This window comes from Fusarium pseudograminearum, chromosome 4 (genome assembly GCF_000303195.2).
Source record: "Fusarium pseudograminearum CS3096 chromosome 4, whole genome shotgun sequence".
Taxonomy (NCBI): Eukaryota; Fungi; Ascomycota; class Sordariomycetes; order Hypocreales; family Nectriaceae; genus Fusarium; species Fusarium pseudograminearum.
This window is the reverse complement of record NC_031954.1, coordinates 7,972,417-7,997,513: the sequence shown is the minus strand read 5'-3', so window position 1 is coordinate 7,997,513 and position 25,097 is coordinate 7,972,417. Positions and strand designations below refer to the sequence as shown.

The window sequence follows — 25,097 nt, the reverse complement described above, 5'->3', positions numbered from 1 at the left end:
GTCTGCGTTGTGTCTTATTGGTAAAATGAAGAGGATAAACAAGCTGCTAGGCACGCAGCTGATTTCTTTATAAACCACAAGAATGCTTATTCTACTTAAAGTTTGTTTATTTGTGGTCATCATCTTTAGTAGAGTTTATAGATGGTTTCTTAAGAACTTTTATTTAGTGGTTGGTAACGTTCAAGCAAAATATGCCTTCGGCGCCTTGCATCAAGAGTCATAGAAAGTAGGTCACAAAAGCAACTTTATTCTCGCACAATAGAAAAGCACTACTCAACCGACGAGACATAACTTACATGCAAGGGTAGTTATACTTAGCTACCTAGGCTGAGTGACTCATCTGACGTGTCACGAGACGCGATCACCAAAACCTAGACCCAACGTAAAGTAATCGTATTATCTACACCTTACATTTATTCTTCAAATCCAGCATATACCCTTGTAACCGACCATGCCAAAGCAAAATCCTGCGTCCCCTCAGCAGGGTTAATCATCTTCTGCGCGACGACTCGTACAGTGACCGGAGTCCGAGGCACCGGGCAAAGGGTAACCTGCTCTACATTGTTCTGCTTACTCATATCGTCCTCGGAGACGCCACCATGGTGAAGCGCATCCGCAGAGTGATCAATGACGGCCAGGTTCAGATTGTTCTGCATCATCGCACCAGGAAGGTCGTTGTAGACCATGGTAACCTTGAGCTCGAACTTGCTTCTGTCTTCATTGCCGAAGAGATCGGGACTAGGCGGATCAAGGCTGAAGGAGAGTGTTTCGAGGTGCTTGAGCGGTGGTCCGATGAGTGTGCCGCCGGGGTATGAGGGGAGGGTGGTTGTGCTTGACAGAGTCTCATGGTGCACGGCACGGGTTTTGAGCATGGAGGCTGAATTCTGCAGATTTACCCGGCCAAAGCCTTGGGCTTCCTTATCAACATTGGGAAGCCTGTTGGCGCCGTTGATGATGATCGCTTTGAGAAGTGCAGCAGGCGGTGACGATGGGGGAAGGCCGCCGTTCTTCTCTTGATAGATCTCGCGCAGAATTGCAGCGCAGCCAGCGACAAGCGGCGTCGCGTGGCTTGTACCGCTCCGGACTTTCCAGAGGGCATTGGCGTATTCCTCGCTCTTCGCCTGAGCAGCGGAGTAAGTGACGCGAGGGTGTCTGGAGTAGGCGGAAAAGATATTGTAACCAGGTGCCACGACATCAGGTTTAGTACGCATCTCCACCGTGGGGCCGCGAGAACTGTCGCTGAGGACCATGTCTGGGTTGAAGACGGCGAGCTCAGCTTGTGCTGTTTTCGCGCTATCTGCCGTGACAGCTGTCTCGGGGGTGAGCTTGCGCGTTGTGCCAGATGCTCCAACAGTCAAGCAGTTCTTCGCGGCGGCTTGCGATCCGATGGATGGTTTGATTTGGTTCTTAGGATGCTTATCCAGCATCTTCTCGTTGTTGTTGCCGGCAGAGAAGATGATGAGGGCTTGTGGATTGTTGCATACGAATCTATCGATGGCGCTTGCGCTGTCGCCATAGGCCCTCTGGCCGTAGTAGAAGCCAAGAGGATCGCCCCAGGAGTTGGAGTGGATAAAAGCCTTGTGGTTTTGGTACGGCTCCTCAAACAGGGTCTTGACATCTATCATTGCCTTGAGAGTGCGAGTGTCTTCAAGCAGTGAGGTCATGACCAACTTTGCTTCTGGGGCAACGCCAGTCACAAGGCCATGGTCTGTATGGATGCCCCTTGCGACGATGGTGCCACAGACGTGTGTGCCATGACCTTGAGGATCGTCGACGGTCCCTGCGGCAGGACTGGTGTCAGTTGGCCCCTTCGCTCGCCCAACAGAGATGAGTCGTTCGATACTGCCCCTGAAGGCGGGGTGGCAGTCGCTACGACTTCCTAAATCGAATCCCGTATCGTTGACTGCGATGGTTTGTCCCTTGCCCTGATAAGACGACAGAGTCATTGCCGCCTCATTTGAGTGGACACCACCCATCACAATCTCGACTGCGTTGCTGTCATGGAGCTCTGGCACAATGACCTCCTCAATGATGCGGACATTGTCATCTTGAACAATAGTCTGCAGCTGTTGCCAGGTTGCGGTAAGGCGTATTTTGCCACCACTCAGCTCAAATTCAGCGCGGTTCAGATCCGTGTTGGCTGCTATGTAATCTGCAACGGTGCCTTCATCGACTTCAGAGTTATGGATCATGACGTCCAATGTGCAGGGGATGACTTCCTTCTCCGACCGTGACTTGAGAACGTTATCAAGAACATCGCGCAAGTTTTTGGGGATCTTCATGATATTTCGGTAAACATCGACCTGACGGACGAATGTCGTTAGGTCTCGAATGGGTTTAAGGTCTGGAGGATCATAGTGACAGAGATAATTGAGATTGCCAAGGTCCTCCATGATGTCCACTCCAAGGTCTTCTAGTGTGATTTGTTGTTCCTGGGTAAGGATGTCTTTAAGGGTGATAATGATGTGATCAGTATGCTTTGCGTTCTCAGCATAGTGTTTCTTGGGGTCAACAGTGATACCGTTGACCTCGATAACTTGAGCATTCCTGGGTGGAGTGACGTCCCCCATGATGACAAGGCTATGCGCTAGGCACGTTTATACTGGCAGTGTGGAATGAGGAACGAACTGTCTTGATCGGATGCCACAAGCAAGATGAACAATCTGCAAATAGCGTCCTTAATATACTCAACCCTTCTCCCTGAAATACTTAATCTCGCCAGTTATGCCAGCAAAGGAAGTCCGCAATGAGCTATCTTGACAGATCTAGAGTTCCACACTGGCCAGGAACTATCACACCATTCTGCTAATCAGCACAAGTGCTCCGATAACTTGCAGGATGCTGACGTCTGGGCTCAGACAAGACTCAAATTCAATAGTGCCTGAAAGTGTTTCACCTGCCCTACCCCCGCGGGTCACTCGGCGAATGAATCTTCACGCTACGGGAAACGATAGTCAACCTCGAATAGTCTAGATTCTGACTAAATCAATCTATCATAAGCGGCTCAACCAGCCGGGTCAATATAGATCCCTGTTATACACCAATACTCACCCTAAGAAAGTGCTACTAATGGTATAGCGTCATTACGGGACGGCAGCTGAAAGCCTGAAACTACCTAGGGTTTGCAGCTAAGCCCGCCGCTATGCCAATAGTCTCACCAATCCCAAATTGCCATTTAGCTTGGTGGGTACAACGGGGAACGTGGCTAGCTATGGGCACTATTACCGTACATTTCCATGAAATTAGTCGAGGGGAGCAAGCCAGCCACAGCGGGATCTGGGTAAGGTATTCTAACTATCCGATGATTTAGATTTACCAGAGGTTTAAACAACTAATAATGGCCTCTATTTCCTTTATCATCCGTGCTAGATGATATATAGAAGATTGATATGGTAAGGCCCGGCGGCTTGCCTTCGTCGGTTTAGTCCCCTCGACTAATTTCATGGAAATATACGGTAGTATTGAGAAAGATGGCGTTGGCTGCCAACTGTAAACGTTAGGCCGCAGGCATGTTCGGAGAATGCTAGCCAAGACCGCGCAGCCAGCCACTCGAGGTCCAAAAACCATACTACATCCACTAGTTGATATCTCTTCGGACACGATTACCGTTTCTACGAACTTGCATCAACTTAGCCATATAGTGCATGCTCCGGTATCGGATGGCTCGCCGTTGGGTCACAGCCAAATAGTTCATATGCACAATATTTGGTCTTGGTCCAGCTATGGTAGTATATTGCGATTGGTCTCGTCTGTAATATCAGTACTCTTCTCAGACCAACTTTCGAAATATTGCCTGTAAAATTCACAATTATCCCTGACACAGCCAGCCCAGGCATAGCCGTGGCGTTCACTTGCGCATGCAGAGCGATCCTCAGCTCACTCGCGACTTCCTACCTCGTCTTCTGTGGTGTTCGAGACTGTGATTGCAGTTGTCATCATGAGAAACCTAGGCATCGTGATGTAAGGCTAGACTTCAATTATCGTACCACATACGCATCATGTCTCAGCCGTACTTGACTTCAGCGAGCCTCTCCAAGGCCGAGCCAAGTGTGAAGATATCTTCCATGACGTTCTGATCACACGCATGTCTCCGCCGTGCTTGACTTCAGCCAGCCTCTCCAAGGCCTAGACAAGTCTGACGATATCTTCCATGAGATTCTGAGGATATTGCACGCGAGTCGTGGGATGTGCGAGACCTCGTACTTTCCTGCAAGACAGTGGTTCTTTGAAGCATTCAGACTATAGACACTAGTTCCTTGAGGACCTCTCAGATATAAAAAGGCCTTTGATATCCCCCCCTTCTCTCGAAACCAGTCCCTCACCATTACTACTACAACCTTAACAACAACAACAAAGTCCACAATCCTATCTTCAAATCCCTTCTTGGAATCAACAAAAATGGCCACCATCACCCCTTCCAACGCCAACACTACCGTCAGCACAGTGACTACTGTCATCGAGGTCAAGGACCTCGGTGATGGTAAGTATGAGCTGAACGAGATCCAGTCCGACCCCTTTGTTCCCCCTGAGGCACACAGCAACAACCGCAAGCAGGTTGATGTCCCACTCCCCGTCCCTGGTCTAGGCGTAAGTGTTCATGCCAGCATCTGAAATTCGAAACTTGTCGTGGTGTGAGATGTATTAACAAGAATTTTGACTAGATCACTGTCTTCCTCGACATCGACGACAAGGAGATCGGCGCCTACGCCACCATGTTTGGCTCCCAGATTGGCAGCTCTTACAGGGCTGGCCTTGACTCGGGAATCGAGATTGGCATCAACCTTCTGCTCGCCAAGGGCAGTGTCCGCGTCTTTGCCAAGAGTAGCAGAGTCAAGTTGGCTTACAGCCTTAGCGCTGGATTTGGTCCTTTCGCTACCTCTCACAATGACGAGGTCGACTTGTTCGGCTACTAAAGGAGACTTCCTTTATGGTACGAGCTTGGTTTCCTGGGAGGATATGGCATCAAAGCTACTGGAGAAGTTCGTCTATAGGGTGTGGAAATAAACATTATTAAATTTGAATATTTGTCTCTACGATTTATTCCGGTATTCTTTTCTACCAATCCTTTATTAACATCTAGATTATAGTTGCTCTATGTTATTATTATTCTGTTCTAATAATAGATAACTAAGCTATTACTATTTATAAAAATTAATATTCTAGTTACTTACAGTGTGACAATCTGAGAGGTTTCAACTGTGGAGGACCCGTCAGAAGGTGCTGGGAGTCCGTCCAGTACGGGCGAATAGTCCTTCTAAATAGTGCGTTGTCTAATCTATGGACCACGGTAGGTTGCACGTGAACCTCTCTGTGGTTCACGATGCCTTTGTGGTGATCCTCAAATAAGATCACGGACGCTGACTACAAAAGCTTCATAGCCTATGATCTGATCTGTAACACCTCCTTTAAGAAATACGATGCATTAGTATATCTTCTTAGTTCATACTTATCTATGCTGAGAAAGGCATCCTTACCTTTAAAGGCAGATGTTCACTTGTCGTTTACTCTACTCCGATGACCTCTAAGCGCCAGGTTACGGAAAGAAATAACCTAAGACTTTAATCCAAATAGCATAATACATTGTTTACTATACAGTCTGGTGACAAATACATAACTTCTTTATGTCCTAAGAGCTGACTTTAGTCTCCAGTCCCTATCCTAAATATCCCCGTCGCGCGGATCAATAGACATGTCATCGTCAGACTCGACTATAACGTTATCTACTTGCTTGTTTAGTATACTTTCAAAGCCTGGACTGACTTTTCTGCCGATCGTAAGGCAAAAAGAAGAAGCCTTACTCTGCAGGCAATACCGTCTTCCTTTTCCACAACCTAAAACGCCAATCAAAAGTCCTCTACATGCACACCATTCGATTCCCCAATTTCCACAACCTTTTGCAACTCATCAGACCCAAATAGGATCTCTGAAGCATCGACGTATCTCAGGTTGCTGAATTTGTAACCTGGCCTAGCTTCGCGTAGTAACACCTTGAGGGCTTCGACAATGCCCAACCAAATGTCAACTTCACCCGTGCCTATGGCGATAGTTTCAAGACTACTACCCATTTCCGCAGTGTACCAATTAATTGTTAGTTCCCTGATGGAAACTGGCAGCCTAGTAACAAGAAAGTCTGGCGTGATTGGGCCTTCGGAACTTGGGAGCAATTCCTTGACGTCGACTGTGAGTGTATGAAGCTGGGAAAGACGGGCGAAGCAGCGGTCTAACGGAACTTCATAATCCGAGAGGAACTGGGTATCATCCCAACGTACACCCCACTTGTGAAGTTTTAGATGAATTTCGTTGATCGATGCAGCTTGACGGATAATGGCGTTCGACATTTGTGTCTTGCTGCCAAAGAAATTGGGCGAGTTGTTCAAGTCAATGTTCAGTACGCGCAACTGTCTGCATCCGCCGATGATATGCCATATCCCATTTCCCGTGATTTCGAAGTCTTTGAGGTACAGTTTCTCGATTGTCAAACCGCGTTCTGGAAAGATAGGAGATTCATCCCTGCTGATTTTGAGTCCCAATGTTTCGAGTATCCTCAGTTTCGGTAATTGAAAGGCTGATGACGCTACTTCCGTTTCACCGTGGCCGTTCATCCAGGTTCGCATTCGAAGGTGCTGTACTTGAGACAGAGGCAGGTCCTCGTTTTGCTTTGTAGACACATTATGTGCCGCCCAATCGATGAATTGCATGATCATGCCATTCAAATGTTCCATATCATCATCCTCTCTGTTCGGCGGTGTAAGGGCAAATTCATCATCCGATTGATACACCTCGTCATCCGAAGGATCCAGACCATCATCCTCTCGAGTCAATGGTGAAAGCGCGAATTCCACTTCGGTAACTCGAGTTGACCAGGCTAAAATCAGGGCGGCGATAGCATCCGCACAACCGTTCCGGATACGATAACTCCAGTCACTGGCAAGATCCGGTGGGAAGGTTCTGTCCGCTGCTTCGGCCAGCTCAGCTAGGGTCTCTGGCCGTAGGCCCACCCGGGCCGCGATAAGGCTCCAGGGAGGGACTCTTCCTACTGAATACAGGGTACTCAGACTGTTGAATTCCAAGGTTCGTACTAGTGGTCGATGATTGGGATTTCTCAGGAGGTGCAGAGCTAGCAATGCAACCTCGGATTCGCATTCTCTTCGCCACTTCTAATGGCGCACGAGCAGAGGGAATGCGACTCCTTGAATTCGTTTATTGACGATTACAACCTCCCGTAGGCATTCCTGGTCGCCATTGGTCGCAAGGAGGAGTATTTCCTCCAGCAACTCGTTGGGAAGGTCTGTCAGGTAAACCATCGTTCGTTGCCGTAGGTACTGAAAGGAGATCGGACGAAAACTGGACGAAGACTGGATAAAGACAAGACGGAGATTGAGTGAAGATCAGACGAAAAGAGCGATAATTTAGTTTATAATGGAGTTGTAAGCTGGTATAGTCATTTTATCAGTCACTAAATCAGTAACGTTTGTATGTAACCTACCTGGTAACAGGGAGATAAAGACGACAAGAAATGATGTTGACGAGGCGATTACAGTAACGAGTAACACTTTGAGACCTCATATATACCTGGTGGTCGACACAGCCTGAAAAACAAGACTGAATTTTCCATATATAATAGTGATGAAGGAGAAAGTTCATCTTCCAGGTTGCAGCTGCGAAGTGAAGCTTCTGCCTCCTGTCAAGCTGCCTAGTAGCCAAACATCACGTGACATTGGCAACGACAATCAAGATGTCCGACTGTCTGCCCACCAAGGTACCTTGGTGTCTGGGCAAATAAGTCTAAAGAAAAGAGTGCGTCTATTGTCCACGAAATCATGGGTATCTAGTTTGTTGATTCTTTGTTGATTCGCGTCTGAGGGGAAAAGAGCAAAAATCCCTCCCAAAAAAAAAAAAAAAAGATTTGATGAGACTGGGACTCGAACCCAGGAGGATTGCTCCACCAGGAAATTGGTGTTAAGGTTAACCTTAACCTGGCGCCATAACCAACTCGGCCATCTCACCGAATTTTGATGTAAGATAGTTTACAATTGGTGTATAGACACCCAGCTCCAATTTTGTCTCCCGAGTTTACCTAGATTCATATCGCAGAAAGATCAAGGTTTTAGGAGGTCTTGATTTATCCCTGTGTTTCAACTATATTTCCGTATTCTGTTTGAGCTTAAACAATCGTAAAGACATTCATTGCTTGGGTCCCACAATTGCGGGTAAGAGGTTAGAGCATCTAGATGGTGGGCAACAGAAATGATGGCGCTTTCAATTCTTGAGCAGACGCTGAGTATCTCTAATTATACATGAAGTTTCATCATTCATAAACCCAAACAACGCTAACATGAATCAACAGCAGCAACATGAAAACAACACCAACAATCATCGTCGACGATTGCCAACTCTCTGCAATCTCTTCTTTGATCGTGACACCAACTTTTGTTCAGCGCGTTTAAACAACTTGCTGTATGTTTGGGGGCTTGTGAGTTTCTCAAGACACTTGCGAGTAAAAGAACCACCAGAATCGCGATGAGTCAGCTCATCATCATCATTAATGTGAGCGATCTCAGCGACCTGGGCAACCTCGGCAGCATGCTGTAGAGTAACAGTGCCAGAGGTGACAGACGCCATATCGCCATAATAGAGAGACAAGTATTCATCTCTGAATCTACTGGGCGAGAATGCCTTGGGCTCATGGTATGCTGGTTCTGGCGAGGGAGGCAGTACACTTTCAGTAACATTGCTGAAGAAGGAGTCTTGTGGTAGAAATTTGCACTCCTCGACCTCGCCAGCCGCATACGAGTCTATGAGCTGCTCCTCCCGGCCTTCGTCTAAATTGAACAGAGAAGATATAGAGTCCTCCTCATCCAAGTAGCGAAGGTCTAGGTCAGGAGGGCAGAGAGTGCTTGTGCTTGTGCTCGAGTTGTCCAATGAGTAGTATATTGTCGCTGCACCTTCTGGTCCCTCACTCTCGGGACAGTAGTAAAAGCCACCGAGGTGAGACTCCTTGCCATACCAGATGTTTTTGATGCCAGAGTTATTATGTGGATTAGCCAGAGAGAGTGCTGGAGGCATGACTTCTGACTGTTTGTCTGAGGTCGGGGTGGTATCGTAGTACTCTGAGTAGTCTGGCACCATTATACCAAGCCCGACACCGTCATCTTCAAAGTATGGGGTCATTTTTCGTGCCGCCACTTCGTGGAAGACTGGTTCAACCTCTTGTCCATAAGCATTGTATTCGCTGTAGGACGAGTAGGAGGGACCCGAGTCTTCGCAGAAGCGTGGCTGATCATCCCCTTGTCCAGTAGCATAATAGTCGCTATAGGACGAAGTGTAGGAAGTCGTAGCTTCACAAGAAACAGACTCGACCTCTTGTCCATAAACGCTGTATTCGCTGTAGGACGAGTAAGAGGGTTTCAAGTCTTGGTAGAAGCTCGACTGATCATTGCCTTGTCCAGTAGCATTATAGTGGCTAGAGGACAGATTGCGAGGCGTCTTATCTTCGTAGAAAACTGGCTCGACCTCTTGTCCGCCAGTGTAGTATTCACTATAGGACTTGCGAGAGGGAGCCAGGTCTTCGTAGAAGTAAAACTGATCATGGCAATTCCCAGAAGCATAACTTTGGCTAATGGGAACGCGAGACATTTTATAAAGATGAATGTCTGTGAAGATGTATCTATGAGAATATTAGCAACTTGTACTTGTCGCGCACCCTCGTGGGCTACTCACAAGTAGAGATGTAGAGAGTAAAACGGGGGTTTTAACAGCTGCAAGCAAGTTCTCACTGAGATGAGCTTTTTCGAGTTTGTAAGAGAGAGAATAGCAGCAAGGTTCTTGTCTGTACAGCAGGAGATCTCGTTTCTAATATAGACGAAGGGTGATTACGTTTTTTCTTTCTTAGCAATAATTGTCTCGCCGTTGCCTGGATGAGGCTTACGAAATGGAAAGCCACGATGGAGGTAGAGCCATATTGAGTCATATGGGAGAAAGGTTTATTCAACAAAATTCGTACCAGAATTAGGTCGGAGGTACTTCTGCCCAGGTCACTTCTCCGTTCACCAAGATGCAGAGCACCCATATTACCAAATACCGAGTTATTGATCAAAAGGAACCACATATGTGCAAGCCTGAGTAACATCAGATCGCACCCAACAGTCCAGCCTAGCTCCAAGATAAAAGTGAACTTCAAGGGGGGATGACGGCTCTTCTTGTAGAAATGCAGATACACAGATTCTGAGAATTGTTACGTGTTATCATCAGCTACAGAGTTAGAAAGAGACTATGTAAGTTTGTGGTTTGTCGCCGAGCCCCGTGACCATTCGAGGATGCCCAGCCCCGTGGGAGTCAAAACTCTCAGTAGCCCTGATAAAGGTGGCAAAAGAGGGGTTGATATCTAACTCGGGGCTGCTGTAAAGCAGACAGATAAATAGCGGGCGTAGGTTCTGACTCACAATTGTCATTCTTTCGAGTGTTTGATGGTGAAGGAAGGTTTCCATCATAGGTACTAACTTTGTCATCTTGTGTTGTAGAGTACACGTGACCCTTTTCGACCACGGGTAAAAGGGCCAAAGGCGTGAAAATGGTTTGTTGGGAAGTATAGATTGGAACGTGAAAGAATACTCGTTGCTGTGTGAATGCATAGCCATGATTGGTGACTGGACTGTAGAGGTAGAACTATACGAAAGGTACTTCTAACCACTTCATTAATGTCACTAAGCTTGCTGCCCGGATTTGCCTAGGTAATGAATGAATGATGAATGATGGAACATGTACATAGAGACACCGCCTACTGGATAGCAGAAACATTGACCTCCTAAGTCTTAGGGTATAAAAATAAATTGACTAAAGAGCATAGTCTAAGTAGCATAAGATGGCCTACTAATTTCGTCTCTTATATTCTTAGCAGCTAATTTTTATGATACCGTGAGACCAGCATGTGCTCAAGAATTAAATGCGCCATCATTTCTGTTGTCCACCATTTAGAAGCTCTAACCCCTTACCCGCAATTGTATTCTGCCGAATGGGTAAGGAGAGGTATAATCAGCATTCCCAATCGTAGAAAGATGACACAGAGCTCATAAGAAGCAGATGGAAACAAATCCAAGAACATTTTAATAATTACAATGTTCTGAAAGTTATCACGCAGTGGTCATGCAGATAAAAGCAACGCTTTCGCTATGTACTAAGTGAGACTTGTTCCCCATTGTTCCCATTCCTCGAATTTCTCAGCAGTTTATTATACATGGATGCAGAGTATCTTTCCATGTCTCGTCGTTCATTTCCATCTTCCTGCATTATGTTTTGCTAATGTGTGAAAGCTCCAGCTCCGAAAAAGTGGCAAGTTACACTTCAGCAGAGGTCTTTCAATATACCCCTGACCACACCACTTCAACTCATTCCACCAATACACATATCCTTTCCACATCACCACAACAGTACTCGTCATGGATTACAAAACTCATACTCGCCTCTTCCCCTCACACTTTCCACAGATCTGGTAGCTGCACTCAACACATAACCATAGATTGCATGGGATGGAGCATGCATACTCAAAGCACCACCCCAGTCGGTTCCTGCTTTCCATTAGCAAGTATTCATAAGTATAACTAGGAGGTTCACCAACAAGAAGAGCAGAGGCTCGACGACCATGAAAAATACCATTCAATGGCATCTTTCTAGATTTGCCACTGCCGTCGGTCGGACAAAAGGTGGGGGCGTTGGGATTGAAGCGGTTATCATTGATCACCTTTTGTGCTTCCATTCTCTTTTGCCGCTCCTCCCACCAGGCGCATGTGCATGATGCGCGGCTTCGGTTGCAACGGTGGCAGCAGTCAGGGCAAACTAGGGCGACTTTAGTTAGGTAACGATGATGTAGTAGTGGTATCTCAACTTACAAGAATCCTTTTCATTGATGCGCTTGCAGAGATAGCAAGACCCTTGGACTCCGTTCCTTGACATTCTCACGGTCACACCGTGAAGTTGAGATGGAGCCTTGTCCTGGGACGGGGCTCCAATAGCCTTTCGCTTTCTAGGAGAACCATCCGGGTTCATGTAGGAGATCCCAAACTTCCTGGAAAAGAAGTCGCACAAAGTGTTTTGGTCAAAGACTGATGTGTTCACATCAATGGGGACGGGAGATTCACAACACACGGGTGGGAATGGAATATCACCGCGTATAGAAGACTTGACCATACAGCAAAGACATCCAGAGCAGTAATGATGCTGGCAAGGGCACATGACCAGTGCCTCGGCGGAAGGAGTAGTCCCACAAGTGAAGCACTTGACAGCTTCTTCGACTAGGTGGGTCGATGCAACGCTCGCATGGTCATCTTCGATTTTGAGCGAAGTGCATTGATCGACGATGAGGCAGGCATCAATAGGCTCGTCCTTGACATCAACATTGTCATCTGTGAGTGTGTCATGTGGGATAGTGATATTGACGGGCTTGATATCGGCGGGTCTAGCCACAGGATCATTCTCAAACGAGATCAGATCTTCCTCGCTGGGATCAGAATGACAGCAAAGTTTGTTCTCTGACTTGTCAGGCTGGGTCACCTTGGCACGTGAACCGTTTTGAAGAAATTCCCAAGCGTTGTTGGTGTACTTGGCCAACTTGGATTGTGAAATCTCTGCAATGCGATCTCCAAAACCCAGTTGACGCTCTACTATAAAATGTTAGTTTAATATAACTGCATGAATATTAGCTCTTTACCTTTGACCACAGATTCGTTAGAAGTACCACCAACTTTGGCGGCGGATTCTGCAGAGGGACTGCATGTAGGGCTGGCGGCAGTAGCAGCAGTGGTATCCCAAGACTCTTCCTCCTAGGAGATCTCGGATTGGTCTGCTACGTCACATTCGTCGTCATGTTCTATAATTTGTCAGCGAGATAGTCTTGCATTTATTGGATAACGTACCCGTGGCCTCAGCAACGAAGGGTGGTTGCATGGCCGCTAGAAGAGATTCGTTGATCAGACGACCAACTCTATCTGCATCCCATAGCTCGAACCCCGAGGCTACAGCTTCGAGATAAGGTCGAATTATGCGTAACTCGACGATTTGCTGCGGTAATGGGAATTCCGCGTTCTCCCCGGTATAGGCTGCCTCCCATTGATCCAGGTAACTCAGCTGGGACGCAGCAGCTTCCCGTGTCGAAGGATCCTCGGAGGCCTCCATGATGACAAAGTTGATCAGATTGTTTGTTCGATACAAGACTGTATAATCATGGATGAGGGGTAGAGTGAGAAGTGAGTGAAGATGATGAGCAGGTGGGGGGAGTAAAGACGGAAGATGAGGTGAAGAGAGATGAGGTGGAGAGAAGATGATGGATACGAGGAAGGTGGAGCGGAGCTGAATATAAAATTGAAAGATCAAGATGATACAAAGCGGGGGCAGGTGCGAACGGAGGAAGGATGGAAGAGGGGGAGGAGACCGTGGATGTGGGAAGGAGCCGCACCACGACTGTTGTTGTGGAAACTCTTGGATGCCAAGAGAAGATTAGAATTGTTGGGGGTTGAGCCTGAGGTTCATTAAAGAGAAGTTGCAGGCCTTGCTCAAGCAGAATGACGAAATGCTGGCCGTCGATGAGCTTTGGCTTGAGCGCTGAAGAGCGAACTCGCTCCAGTCGCGGCGATATCAGGAAGTCAGCAGTTCGAAACCAGCTTGATGCACTAGAATCTATGACGAACTACTTTTCTTGCAGTATTGAAACATATTGCCAACGGTTGCAACAATAAGGTGGACATTAATGGATGCTGAATTGCAACAGGGGCAAGATGCTCGTGGTCAGTGTTACACTCTAGAATAATTAAAGCTACCGCGGTTGTAGAATTTTGACAAAAGGAATGATACAATAACGGATGTAGTAACGACTCTGTGATTGTAAAGCAAAGGGTTGGTGCCTAATTCTTGCAACTATTGTCAAAGGCCTACACAAAGAATCCAGACAATAGGGGTTTTGGTATACGAAAACATATATGCCCTTTCCTCCAGTTGCACCACTCTCAATTAAATTGCAAGTAATAATTACAATCATAATCAAATACACGAGACTGTCCACTAGTATACACGACGTCAGAAAGATACGTCTTGAGTCCATTGTCATCCTGTTTTGTTACTTCCTTGCGCCTTTAGTCCATTCACCAAACAGTCTAAGTCATCATCGTTTTCAACGCCATTCCCAATGTCAAAACTTCATGGTCTTCGCCCTGCACCCCCGGCAGCTGCTTATCCAAACCCATCAATCCATACACAGCCAGTTGCGCCGATCGTACCGAATACTCCATAGTGAACGTCACTTCGCGCTCGATCTCGACGAATTGCCCCATCAAACCCAGATTTTTGCTTCCATCGGGAATCACCTTTGGTCTATCTCCCTTCTTGCGCGTGAGGAATGGACTACCGATCAATGGCATCAGACAAGGAACGGTGATGGAACGCTCGAGTGTCGGTTGTAAGGGAAATGCCATGAGGTGGAGCAACTCCGTGAGTATCTCAGCACCTGTGCACTCGAGCATTGGTTTCCTAACATATCGACCTTGCTGATCAGGAAACAAACCATAGCCCCAAAAGACAAAGACATCATCCGGCTGGTCTTTGACATATGGTTGCTGGGGGATGGTTAAGGAAAGCATCCAGGGACAGTCACGAAAGGTCAAAAGAGGTACAGCCCCGGTCAGCGTGCCAGTCCATTTGCAAAGATGCTCAAAGAAAGCTGGATCGCGGAGGGTAACAGTGAAAGAGAGCCAAGTCGACTTGGAAGGTCGATCGAAGAAGGCTTCAGGGTTGCCGAATGTCTGTGGGCGCTCTAAAGCAAGTTTGTCCCAAAATGCCCACGAAGGGTCGAGCGCATGTGGTGCTGAATCACGCAGCTCCATTGTCGGAGGAGGTTGATCGTTGGTGCCATAGCCCATCCCAGAAGTCAGCGAGCCAAGTGTGAGGAGGACGATGTCGTCGGATCCCAGCGTTAACTGCACATGTTTGCTGTCTTGGTAAGTCTTCAATGCAGTTACCCTGAAATCGGAACCTATATCGTCAATCTCTAAACCGCTAACCAATATGCCTATACAAGTCAGACAAATACTTCCCCAGCCGCACGCAAAACTTACCGTGGCGAAATTCGACATCTGATGCCTTGAGATACTGTGTCAATGGTTTGATAATAGCTTGGAAGTCCTCCTCGGGTGCTTGCTCGACGCCCGATAGAGTTCCCATATTAGGAAACTCGTGCAACATTCGGTGTAGGCATCGTCTGAACTCAACAGCACTACACCAAGGGTGGAAGCGATTGAGGGAAGACCATAAATCCCAAAAGTTCGTCTCGAAGAAGTCTGGTTCGAATAAAGCTTGTATCTCAAGCCCTTCCAACTCATCCTCTGTCTCGAGAACGACCCTCATCAAGTCGCATTGGTTCTTCACGCTCAGACCCATGGTGCTCACGTCGACTGCCTCGGGCTTCTCTGCCCCATTTTCACCAAACACCTGCCTCACCAATCTTGATCCAGATGCACCCAATTTTTTACTTTCCTGATTGAAGCGACGAAGCCTAGCAGCCAATGTCTCGCCCTCTGTCTCGGAAGGTACCTTTTCCAGCATACCATATAAACAGTGGTAGGTGAGACTCATTTTTCGGATCGCAGATACCCTATACCCAGTATCCCAAGAGGGCTTCGCGAATGTCGCCATCGATCCACCTGCTTTCGAAGACGCCTCGAGGACATGGATGTGGCTGCCAGGCACGTTGGCATCGTCAATTAGGAAAACGGCAGCAGCCAGTGAAGCAATACCGCCGCCGACAAGCCAAATGTGAGGGCTGTCGGAATCAGATTCATTGCTGCTACCTGGGCTGTTGCTTAAGCTGATTACCCCATTGTCTTCGTCGGGAGTCACCTTCGGATCGCCATGGTTATCCTCCATACCCAATGTGCTGTCGTCCGTTGTTATTGACCTTGGACCAGGGATTCGGGCGCAAGCGAGAAATAAACGCAATATCCTTGCTGATGGATGAGTTGTCGTGTTTAGCGATGCCAATTGGCACAAGGGTAATTGGTGAAGGATTTTTATTGATTGCTTTTGATCTTTCGAGAATGCTGATAACAGTTTAGCTTTAATATTTTTCGAGCAGACGCCAATTGAGCGTCCGGGGAACCAAGATCATGAGACCATGGCGAGAATTTATGACTGGCTTTCCCTGTCCTCAGCATAAACCCTTCTACGGCCCGGTCCATCCATTACAATGCGCAAATAAGGGCTCAACCGCATAACTTAATACGTAGATTGGCCAATCTGTGACGACCATTCTGTCCCGTCTCAAGATTTTCTCAGCCTCAAAAGGTGGATTGACTCAGAAGTGCTGGCTTTTCGAAGGGTGAGGAAGAATCGTACGATGAGTTGGCGTGATAGTGAGTGGACTGGGCATCCATCCGAAGCGGGCCGCTGCTTGCTACGGAGGAAAGGGTCTAGACATCGGTGCTTGGCATTTTACCAACTGACAGGATATATATGCGGTGAGTGCTGGGACCTTTTGCAATATTTGACAGCGCTTGACAGGCTGATGTTACGAAAGGTGATTGAATGGCAATATGTTGAGCCGCTAACCTCGACAAATACCATAGGGATCAACAGCGGCCAATTTACTTTCGGTGCCGACGTACACTGTTGAGCGCCAATGGTCTAGCCCGCACGATGACCGCCGGTCTTTTTCGAACTACAGACGCATACCAACGGAAGCCACTCAACGTCTTCTCATGATATGACGCTCCGTATACCGGCCTTCAGGGTCTACGGCCCCGCAAGAAACATTCCGGAATGGTGGATCTTCAACGGCCGAGCCAAGACCATTAACGAAAACAAGGGTTCTGGTGCAAAGACGATTGTTGCATCATCGGCAAGGTAAAATGTTCGATTTTACTTTCTGAAACAAAGGTGTTGCCCTCCGTGCATCATTGTATCGTGTTTGCGCAGATCCGGGTAGATGCCGATGCAGTCAGCCGTGATTTACCGGTGCAGCTTGTACCTGAAGCTCTGGATATCAGCGCAACGATGAGGGTATGAAGAACCGATTCCCGCAAGGATTAACGACAAAGTTGCTGTTGCAAAAGGCAAAACCTGTCACGAGATGCCAAACAAGCTCGCCCGAGGAATGGTATTTGCCCATGCAAGCTCCTCGTCTCTGCGTTGCACAAGAAACGCAAGACGTGTTTTTCGTCGTACGGGCTGAAGCACCTTACCATTAATTATACTTCCTTTGTTGGATTTTAGTAACAGAATATGGCGATGTGGCGGTAGAAGTTAAGATTGACGACAAATGGGGTGAGTAAATGGCTCGTCTCACTTACCTGGCCGACAATAACTGACTCGGCATCTTCCGAAGCCTCAGATCATGGCACATCAATAGCCGATGCAGCTCGACGTTTTAAGGCCAGCCTCAGAGATGAACCTAACTACCAAGAACCAACGTCGAGATAATATCTGCCCGAAACCTCTACAACCTCGGCCTAAAGCCCCAAATCTTATCAATCTTTGCTTTCCCTCTGTTAAATCGCTCTAGCTTCGGGACTTTACGTCTTGCCTGTTTAAAACTCCACATTGGTCAAACTAGCGCAAAAGATTCTGCGCAGGACAGCCTCCATGGTGATAGTATCATGGGCACTGATTGATAAGGAATGGGTCTGTACACCAAGACACAACAGCTTGCGGAACCTCTTACGTACTAGCAGCACCTAGCACGGGTAAGACCGGTGATTTTTATTCCGCCAAGTTGAAGACAACTTCTCTTTGGAACATTTGGACTTATACGTGTGCGCCAATCAATGTACGGATACGCAATCTGCCAGTGCAACGTCTATGCGAACCAATTGGTAAAGTTACGGCTCTGTTTCCGTCAAGATGGAGATCGACAACACATCCCAGACAGGACCCAAACAATTTTCTTCTGTGTTGGCCTGAAAAGTCGACAGCCAGGGTGCCATGGACCTTGGACCATACTCTCCACTTCTTCCCGCAACGCGTCTACGAAGTATCCGTACAAGCTTCTGAATCATGGATTTAACATTCATGATCCAAAACAATGCTGCGCCTCTGGTACAAATTGGAAAGAGTTTGCTGAGCTGAAGCTGACACACGTAATGCCAGAGATCAATACTCAACTTGGTTGTTATGATTACTGTCTTGTCTGGCTACGGATACGCTTTGATAGTCGGTATTTGCGTATTCGGCTTTTACGATTACGAGAAGTTGAGATTGCCGGTACTGTACTGTACATACTTAGAGTGCCGTGAAGCAACCCTCCCTCCATGACTCCATGCCACTACCCGCCCAACCCTGACATCAGCAATCAAGTGAAGTTGCGATGCTTCCGATTTGATAAGGCAGACGGCAAAGAGGAAGGTTGCAGTCGTTTAAGCAGAACAATTGCTGTATGTCAGACAAAGAACGCAAGTCAGCAAGACCGACGGCCCGTCTGCGTTATCTGTCAGAGGCAGAGCCAACAGGATGAAGGCCGACGGCCCGTGCTGGGAACAATATCTCGAGATAACATATTCTTCTTGAAGTCAGTTGACAACCTTTATGGGTATCACAACAAGGAGACTGGCTACATCATGACGGCTGGACAAAAGGGAGTGATTGTCAAGGTTGTCCCTGTAGCCCACGCGGACGATACGCCACATGCCACATCACTAAACCACCAATGGATAAGCGTCGAGAAAGGGGCCTGATTATAAGGCACACCCAACCAAATGCTTTTACCAACGCTGCAAATTGCACCTGGACCAACTAATCCGCGACTTTCATGCCCCCAATGGGATGCGACAGGTGCTGCGTAGACTGCCTAATGTAGGATTGGAACCCAGAATCCTGCAGCTTTGAAGGATGAAGACAGGGTGTTGGATTGGACGGATTTGATAGTAGGAATTGGCCAGTAAAAGGAAAGCAAGGAAAAATAGAAGCTTTTTCCTTGTATGATGGCATTAGATCTTACTAGAGGTAGGTACTTTGATTCAGTTATTGACAATCAAAAGTGTTATTAATTTCTCCAACTTTTGTACTACCAGACTAACAAGAGAATTAGGATAGTGCTTCCACGCTAAATTATAGCGTTCGGTTTTATTGTCCTAATTTTCTTTATTTTTCAAGAGACATCTTCTCCGACCGACAATTCGAATATCCCTCCACTTTAGTCCCCATCATTTCCCGCCTTTCTTGACCTTGACCTGGACCTGGACATCGCATCCCATCCATCTCCAAGGTACCTAACCCAACGTTGGACTTGGACTTGGCCTGGGATCCCACTAGGACTAGGACTGGGACTAGGTTAATCTCTCCCTCCACACCCAATCCAACACCTACAAAGTACTTACCTCTTGACCCCCTTTTACCTCTTTCTTTTTTCTCTTACCTCACCTCTTTTTTTTTCACCCTCTTTCCCTTACTTCTACTCCTCACTTCCCGCTCACGTCAGAGAATTATATTATTCTCTGTTGTTTAGCTGAAGTTGGTGTGTGGTCGTTTATTCGTCCTTGTATCTTTTTTTTGTTGTTCTGTGGCTGCTCCTTCTAAAAGTCAGCTCAGCTCCAGGGCCTCAACGCCTTGCCGATACCTCCCTTACCTTTGCCCCTCCACCTCCCACCGCGTTTTTGACTTTCCGCCTCGATACTTCGATAGCAGAAGGACTGCCACCTCGAGTAAACGTAAGTGTTGCATTGCGTCTCTTCTAAGCCTCACTCCTACATAATCACCTGCCTGTCCCCCCACGAAACATCCCGTCTCTATCTCATGCCGCCTTCAATGGCTTGTTGAAATACCCCTACTGCATCCTGCAGATCCTGACTGTTTTGCCCCGGACTTACACAACCTGCGCTTAGACCAGTCTACCCGAGATCCAATATCAATGTGGTAAACGACACCGCCGATAACCCTTCCAAAAACCAATTCGAATCGACTTCAACACGATGGCTTCGATACTTCTGCCGAAACGCTTCCGCGGCGAAACTGCGCCTGCCGAAAAAACCACACCGTCATGGGCTTCCAAGCGACTCACCCCCATCGCCCAATTCATCTCTCGCCTAGCTTGCTCCCACCCCATTCACACCGTCGTTCTCGTCGCCGTCCTTGCGAGTACTTCATACGTCGGTCTACTCCAGGAGAGCTTCTTCAGCACTGATCTCCCTACCGTGGGCAAGGCCGACTGGTCTTCCCTCGTTGAAGGAAGTCGTGTCTTGCGCGCAGGCCCTGAGACTGCCTGGAATTGGAAGGCGATTGAGCAGGACTCTGTCCAGTACGCTGGCGCTGATGCCGACCACCTTGCTCTCCTGACTCTCGTCTTCCCCGACACCCACTCAGCCGAATCTTCCAGCACTGCTCCTCGATCCAGCCATGTGCCTATTCCTCAGAACCTGTCCATTACACCTCTTCCCTCGACCAAGAACTCGTTCACCGCCTATTCTCAAGATAGCATCCTCGCCTACTCTCTTCCTTATGCTGAGGGCCCCGAGTTCCTTGCTGCTACCCAGGAGATTCCCAGCGAGGATGCCGTCGAGACTGAGACAGAGCACGGCCGTGAGAAGAAGACATGGATCATGAAGGCTGCCAAGGTCAACACCCAGAACAGCGTTGTCCAATGGGCCAACAATGCCTGGACTGAGTTCCTCGACCTTCTCAAGAACGCCGAGACCCTCGACATTGTCATTATGTTCCTCGGCTACATTGCCATGCACTTGACCTTTGTCTCCCTCTTTCTCTCCATGCGAAAGTTGGGATCCAAGTTCTGGCTCGGTATCTGCACGCTGTTCTCTTCCGTCTTTGCCTTCCTCTTCGGTCTTGTCGTCACCACCAAGCTTGGTGTTCCCATCAGCGTTATTCTTCTGTCTGAGGGTCTTCCTTTCTTGGTCGTCACCATTGGCTTTGAGAAGAACATTGTCCTCACCCGCGCCGTCATGTCGCACGCCATTGAGCACCGCCGCCAAATCCAAAACTCCAAGTCTGGCAAGGGATCCCCTGAGCGTTCCATGCAGAACGTCATCCAGTACGCTGTTCAGTCTGCCATCAAGGAGAAGGGTTTCGAGATCATGCGCGACTACGCCATTGAGATTGTCATTCTTGCCCTCGGTGCTGCTTCTGGTGTCCAGGGTGGCCTCCAGCACTTCTGCTTCTTGGCTGCTTGGACTCTGTTCTTTGACTTTATTCTCCTCTTCACTTTTTACACTGCCATTCTCAGCATCAAGCTCGAGATCAACCGCATCAAGCGCCACGTTGACATGCGCATGGCTCTTGAGGATGATGGCGTCAGCCGCCGAGTTGCCGAGAACGTTGCCAAGAGTGACGGTGATTGGACACGCGTCAAGGGCGACTCTTCTCTTTTCGGTCGCAAGAGCAGCAGCGTTCCCACTTTCAAGGTTTTGATGATCCTCGGTTTCATCTTTGTCAACATTGTCAACATCTGCTCCATTCCTTTCCGCAACCCCAGCTCTTTGTCCACCATTCGCACTTGGGCTAGCAGTCTCGGTGGTGTTGTTGCTCCTCTTTCCGTCGACCCCTTCAAGGTCGCGTCCAACGGTTTGGACGCTATTCTGGCTGCCGCCAAGAGCAACAACCGCCCTACCCTGGTTACCATTCTCACTCCCATCAAGTACGAGCTCGAGTATCCTTCTATTCACTACGCACTTGGTTCTGCCATCAACGGAAACAACGCCGAATACACCGATGCTTTCCACCACCACTTCCAAGGCTACGGCGTTGGTGGCCGCATGGTTGGCGGAATCCTCAAGTCCCTCGAGGACCCCGTCCTCTCCAAGTGGATCGTCATTGCTCTTGCTCTCAGCGTTGCCCTGAACGGTTACCTCTTCAACGTCGCCCGCTGGGGTATCAAGGACCCCAATGTTCCCGAGCACAACATCGACCGAAACGAGCTCGCCCGTGCTCAGCAGTTCAACGACACCGGCTCCGCTACTCTTCCTCTTGGCGAATACGTTCCTCCTACTCCCATGCGCACTGAGCCCAGCACTCCCGCCATCACCGACGATGAGGCTGAGGGTTTTCAGATGACCAAGGTTCGCTCTGACAAGCTGCCCAACCGACCCAATGAGGAACTTGAGAAGCTCTTGGCTGAGAAGCGAGTCCAAGAGATGAGCGACGAGGAGCTTGTTTCCCTGTCCATGCGCGGCAAGATTCCTGGTTACGCCCTTGAGAAGACTCTTGGTGATTTTACCCGTGCTGTCAAGATCCGACGTTCCATCATCGCTCGTAACAGGGCCACTTCTGACTTGACCCACTCCCTCGAACGATCCAAGCTGCCTTTTGAGAAGTACAACTGGGAGCGCGTCTTTGGTGCCTGCTGTGAGAACGTTATCGGATACATGCCCCTCCCCGTTGGTGTTGCTGGACCTCTTGTCATCGATGGCCAGAGCTACTTCATTCCCATGGCTACTACTGAGGGTGTCCTGGTTGCCAGTGCCAGCCGAGGTTGCAAGGCTATCAACTCTGGAGGCGGTGCCGTTACTGTCCTGACTGCCGATGGTATGACCCGTGGTCCTTGTGTTGCTTTCGAGACTCTTGAGCGAGCTGGTGCTGCCAAGCTCTGGCTTGACTCCGAGGCTGGTTCAGACACGATGAAGAAGGCTTTCAACTCGACCAGTCGTTTCGCCCGTCTCCAGTCTATGAAGACTGCTCTTGCTGGTACCAACCTCTACATTCGATTCAAGACTACTACTGGTGACGCTATGGGCATGAACATGATCTCCAAGGGTGTCGAGCACGCCCTGAGCGTCATGTCTAACGAGGCTGGATTCGACGACATGCAGATTGTCTCTGTTTCTGGTAACTACTGTACCGATAAGAAAGCTGCTGCTCTCAACTGGATCGATGGTCGTGGTAAGGGTGTCGTCGCCGAGGCCATCATTCCTGGTGAGGTTGTCCGCAGCGTTCTGAAGAGCGATGTCGATGCCCTTGTCGAACTCAACATTTCCAAGAACTTGATCGGTTCCGCCATGGCTGGTTCAGTCGGTGGATTCAACGCCCACGCTGCCAACATTGTCGCTGCTATCTTCTTGGCCACTGGCCAGGACCCTGCTCAGGTTGTTGAGAGCGCCAACTGTATCACCATCATGAAGAAGTAAGTTTATTCTAGAATTATTTGTTGATATTCGCTAACCATTGCAGCCTTCGCGGAGCTCTCCAAATCTCTGTTTCCATGCCTTCTCTCGAGGTTGGAACCCTCGGTGGTGGTACTATCCTTGAGCCCCAAAGCGCTATGCTTGATCTCCTCGGTGTCCGTGGCTCTCACCCCACCAACCCTGGTGACAACTCCCGCCGTTTGGCCCGTATCATCGGTGCCTCTGTCCTTGCTGGAGAGCTTTCTCTCTGCAGTGCTTTGGCTGCCGGTCACCTGGTTAAGGCCCACATGCAGCACAACCGAAGTGCTGCTCCCTCTCGCAGCACCACTCCCGCTCCTATGACGCCTGTTTCTCTTGCCATGACCAATGGCCCAGAGCGCTCGGCTTCAACAACATCGATGAGCGCTGCTGCCATCCAGAGGTCAAAGCGATAAATGATGAGCGTTTGCATTTGAAGGAGTCGCTGATGAAGTTATAAAAGAATAGAGACGAGCATGTATGACATATGGTCTGGGATGGATGATGGGTCATACAACATGGAGTTTTTCGCATTGGGACATTCTGAAAAGGTCGCGCAAAGCGTACATACATACACAGTCGTCGAAAGATGCAGATATGGTAGCATGAGTTTAATACCGCTCCAAATAGTCAAATTTAATCCTTTTTTTGTTACTTGAACTTGTCCACGGCGCTGGCGACTGATGTGAACTTGATACCCATGTCTTCCATGCCCTTTCTGCACTCATCCCACTTGTCAGGCATGACAGGCTTTGTTCCCTCATTGACTATCCATGTCGAATAGCCCTCTTTAACCGCATCCTCCGCCGTGGCCTTGACACAAAAGTCCGCTGCCAACCCAACAACAAAGACATCCGTAACATTCTGCTCACCCAACATCCCAGCAAGCCCACTATCGCTCACCCTAAACGGGTCATAAAAAGCACTATACATCTCAACCCTCTCATCCTGGCCCTTTTCGATAACAGCGTGCAGACGCGAGACGTCCAGCTCGGGGACCAAGTCAGCACCGGGGGTACCCTGGACGCAGTGGGTGGGCCACAGGGTGGTGGTGTAGCTGCGGGAGGAGTCGCGCGGGTGTGTGATTGTCGTGGTGGATGTGTAGGGTGTCGACGAGGGGTGGTTGCTGGCGAAGGAGATGTGGCTTGGTGGGTGGAAGTCTTTGGTTGCGAGGATGAGGTGGAAGGGGAGGGCTGTTAGGGTGTTGATTGTAGGAGCGATGGTGCGGCCTTCTGGGACGGCGAGGGAGCCGTTCTGGGGGTGTTAGCTTGACTGATATACTTATCGTGGGTGTAGAGAGTTGGTGGCTCAAAGGTAATGGGTTTGGAGTAGTGGTCTTGTCGCTCTTATCTCAGTCACATACAAGATGTCAAGACCAGTATAAGTCAAGCTACTCAACTCTACAGAGCTCACAAACCGGCGAAGCCTTGACCTGCAACTTCAGATGAAGCTCTACTATAGGTACAAGATGTCCTATGATAGTACCACCTATCTACAACATTCTCATAGACAAAGGTCAACTTACTGGTGGACAAAAGTCTTCTTGAAAGTCGACGATAATAAGAGCCGGTTTGAAGGGCTTTTGGCTTGTCATGATGTCTCTATATTCCGATGTATAGCAGAAATGTTCCAATTTATTATACAAATATTGGCGATTCAAAATATAGAATCAATAGTGAGAGAGAAGGTGTTTAAGAGAGAGCCAACGATGACGAGGTGGAACAGAATAAAGAACAGCTGATAAGAATTAGAACGGAGCGCCGCATTCATCGGCCCCGCACTTCCGACAGAGGGGTCACAGTAACTTTTACCAACCCAAAATGTTACAAAAAATAACAAAGCAGTTTAACTTTGAAATAATGATCACAAAGGTCAAAAAATATGCCATCGCTTGTTTGCAATCGTACTTTATAGGAACAGCCCGATGCGGGGGTCGAACCCGCAACCTTGAGATCGCGTACTCGTAAGAGTCTCACGCTC

The 25,097-nt window shown here is 48.4% G+C and overlaps 8 protein-coding genes across 8 annotated transcripts; 2 read left to right on the top strand and 6 right to left on the bottom strand.

The window, feature by feature from the left end:
- Nucleotides 1-413: 413 nt before the first annotated feature.
- On the bottom strand, nt 414-2,570 carry FPSE_03460 (uncharacterized protein; the record flags this gene model as incomplete). The annotated part of the gene is made up of 1 exon (XM_009256579.1): nt 414-2,570. One exon carries the CDS (start codon nt 2,568-2,570, stop codon nt 414-416), a length of 2,157 nt encoding a protein of 718 aa, XP_009254854.1.
- A 1,828-nt stretch (nt 2,571-4,398) lies between these two features.
- On the top strand, nt 4,399-4,913 carry FPSE_03461 (uncharacterized protein; the record flags this gene model as incomplete). The annotated part of the gene is made up of 2 exons (XM_009256580.1): nt 4,399-4,587; nt 4,662-4,913. 2 exons carry the CDS (start codon nt 4,399-4,401, stop codon nt 4,911-4,913), a joined length of 441 nt encoding a protein of 146 aa, XP_009254855.1.
- Nucleotides 4,914-5,843: 930 nt separating this feature from the next.
- FPSE_03462 (uncharacterized protein) lies at nt 5,844-7,304 on the bottom strand (the record flags this gene model as incomplete). Its single annotated transcript, XM_009256581.1, has 2 exons — nt 5,844-7,157; nt 7,215-7,304. 2 exons carry the CDS (start codon nt 7,302-7,304, stop codon nt 5,844-5,846), a joined length of 1,404 nt encoding a protein of 467 aa, XP_009254856.1.
- A 1,069-nt stretch (nt 7,305-8,373) lies between these two features.
- Nucleotides 8,374-9,636, bottom strand: FPSE_03463 (uncharacterized protein; the record flags this gene model as incomplete). The annotated part of the gene is made up of 1 exon (XM_009256582.1): nt 8,374-9,636. The coding sequence occupies one exon, from the start codon at nt 9,634-9,636 to the stop codon at nt 8,374-8,376; it is 1,263 nt and encodes a 420-aa protein (XP_009254857.1).
- A 1,797-nt stretch (nt 9,637-11,433) lies between these two features.
- On the bottom strand, nt 11,434-13,167 carry FPSE_03464 (uncharacterized protein; the record flags this gene model as incomplete). The annotated part of the gene is made up of 5 exons (XM_009256583.1): nt 11,434-11,564; nt 11,650-11,832; nt 11,886-12,656; nt 12,704-12,751; nt 12,909-13,167. The coding sequence occupies 5 exons, from the start codon at nt 13,165-13,167 to the stop codon at nt 11,434-11,436; spliced, it is 1,392 nt and encodes a 463-aa protein (XP_009254858.1).
- Nucleotides 13,168-14,141: 974 nt separating this feature from the next.
- Nucleotides 14,142-15,906, bottom strand: FPSE_03465 (uncharacterized protein; the record flags this gene model as incomplete). Its single annotated transcript, XM_009256584.1, has 2 exons — nt 14,142-15,052; nt 15,099-15,906. 2 exons carry the CDS (start codon nt 15,904-15,906, stop codon nt 14,142-14,144), a joined length of 1,719 nt encoding a protein of 572 aa, XP_009254859.1.
- A 4,034-nt stretch (nt 15,907-19,940) lies between these two features.
- Nucleotides 19,941-23,533, top strand: HMR1 (the record flags this gene model as incomplete). Its single annotated transcript, XM_009256585.1, has 2 exons — nt 19,941-23,098; nt 23,146-23,533. 2 exons carry the CDS (start codon nt 19,941-19,943, stop codon nt 23,531-23,533), a joined length of 3,546 nt encoding a protein of 1,181 aa, XP_009254860.1.
- A 235-nt stretch (nt 23,534-23,768) lies between these two features.
- On the bottom strand, nt 23,769-24,711 carry FPSE_03467 (uncharacterized protein; the record flags this gene model as incomplete). The annotated part of the gene is made up of 2 exons (XM_009256586.1): nt 23,769-24,371; nt 24,643-24,711. 2 exons carry the CDS (start codon nt 24,709-24,711, stop codon nt 23,769-23,771), a joined length of 672 nt encoding a protein of 223 aa, XP_009254861.1.
- Nucleotides 24,712-25,097: the final 386 nt, after the last annotated feature.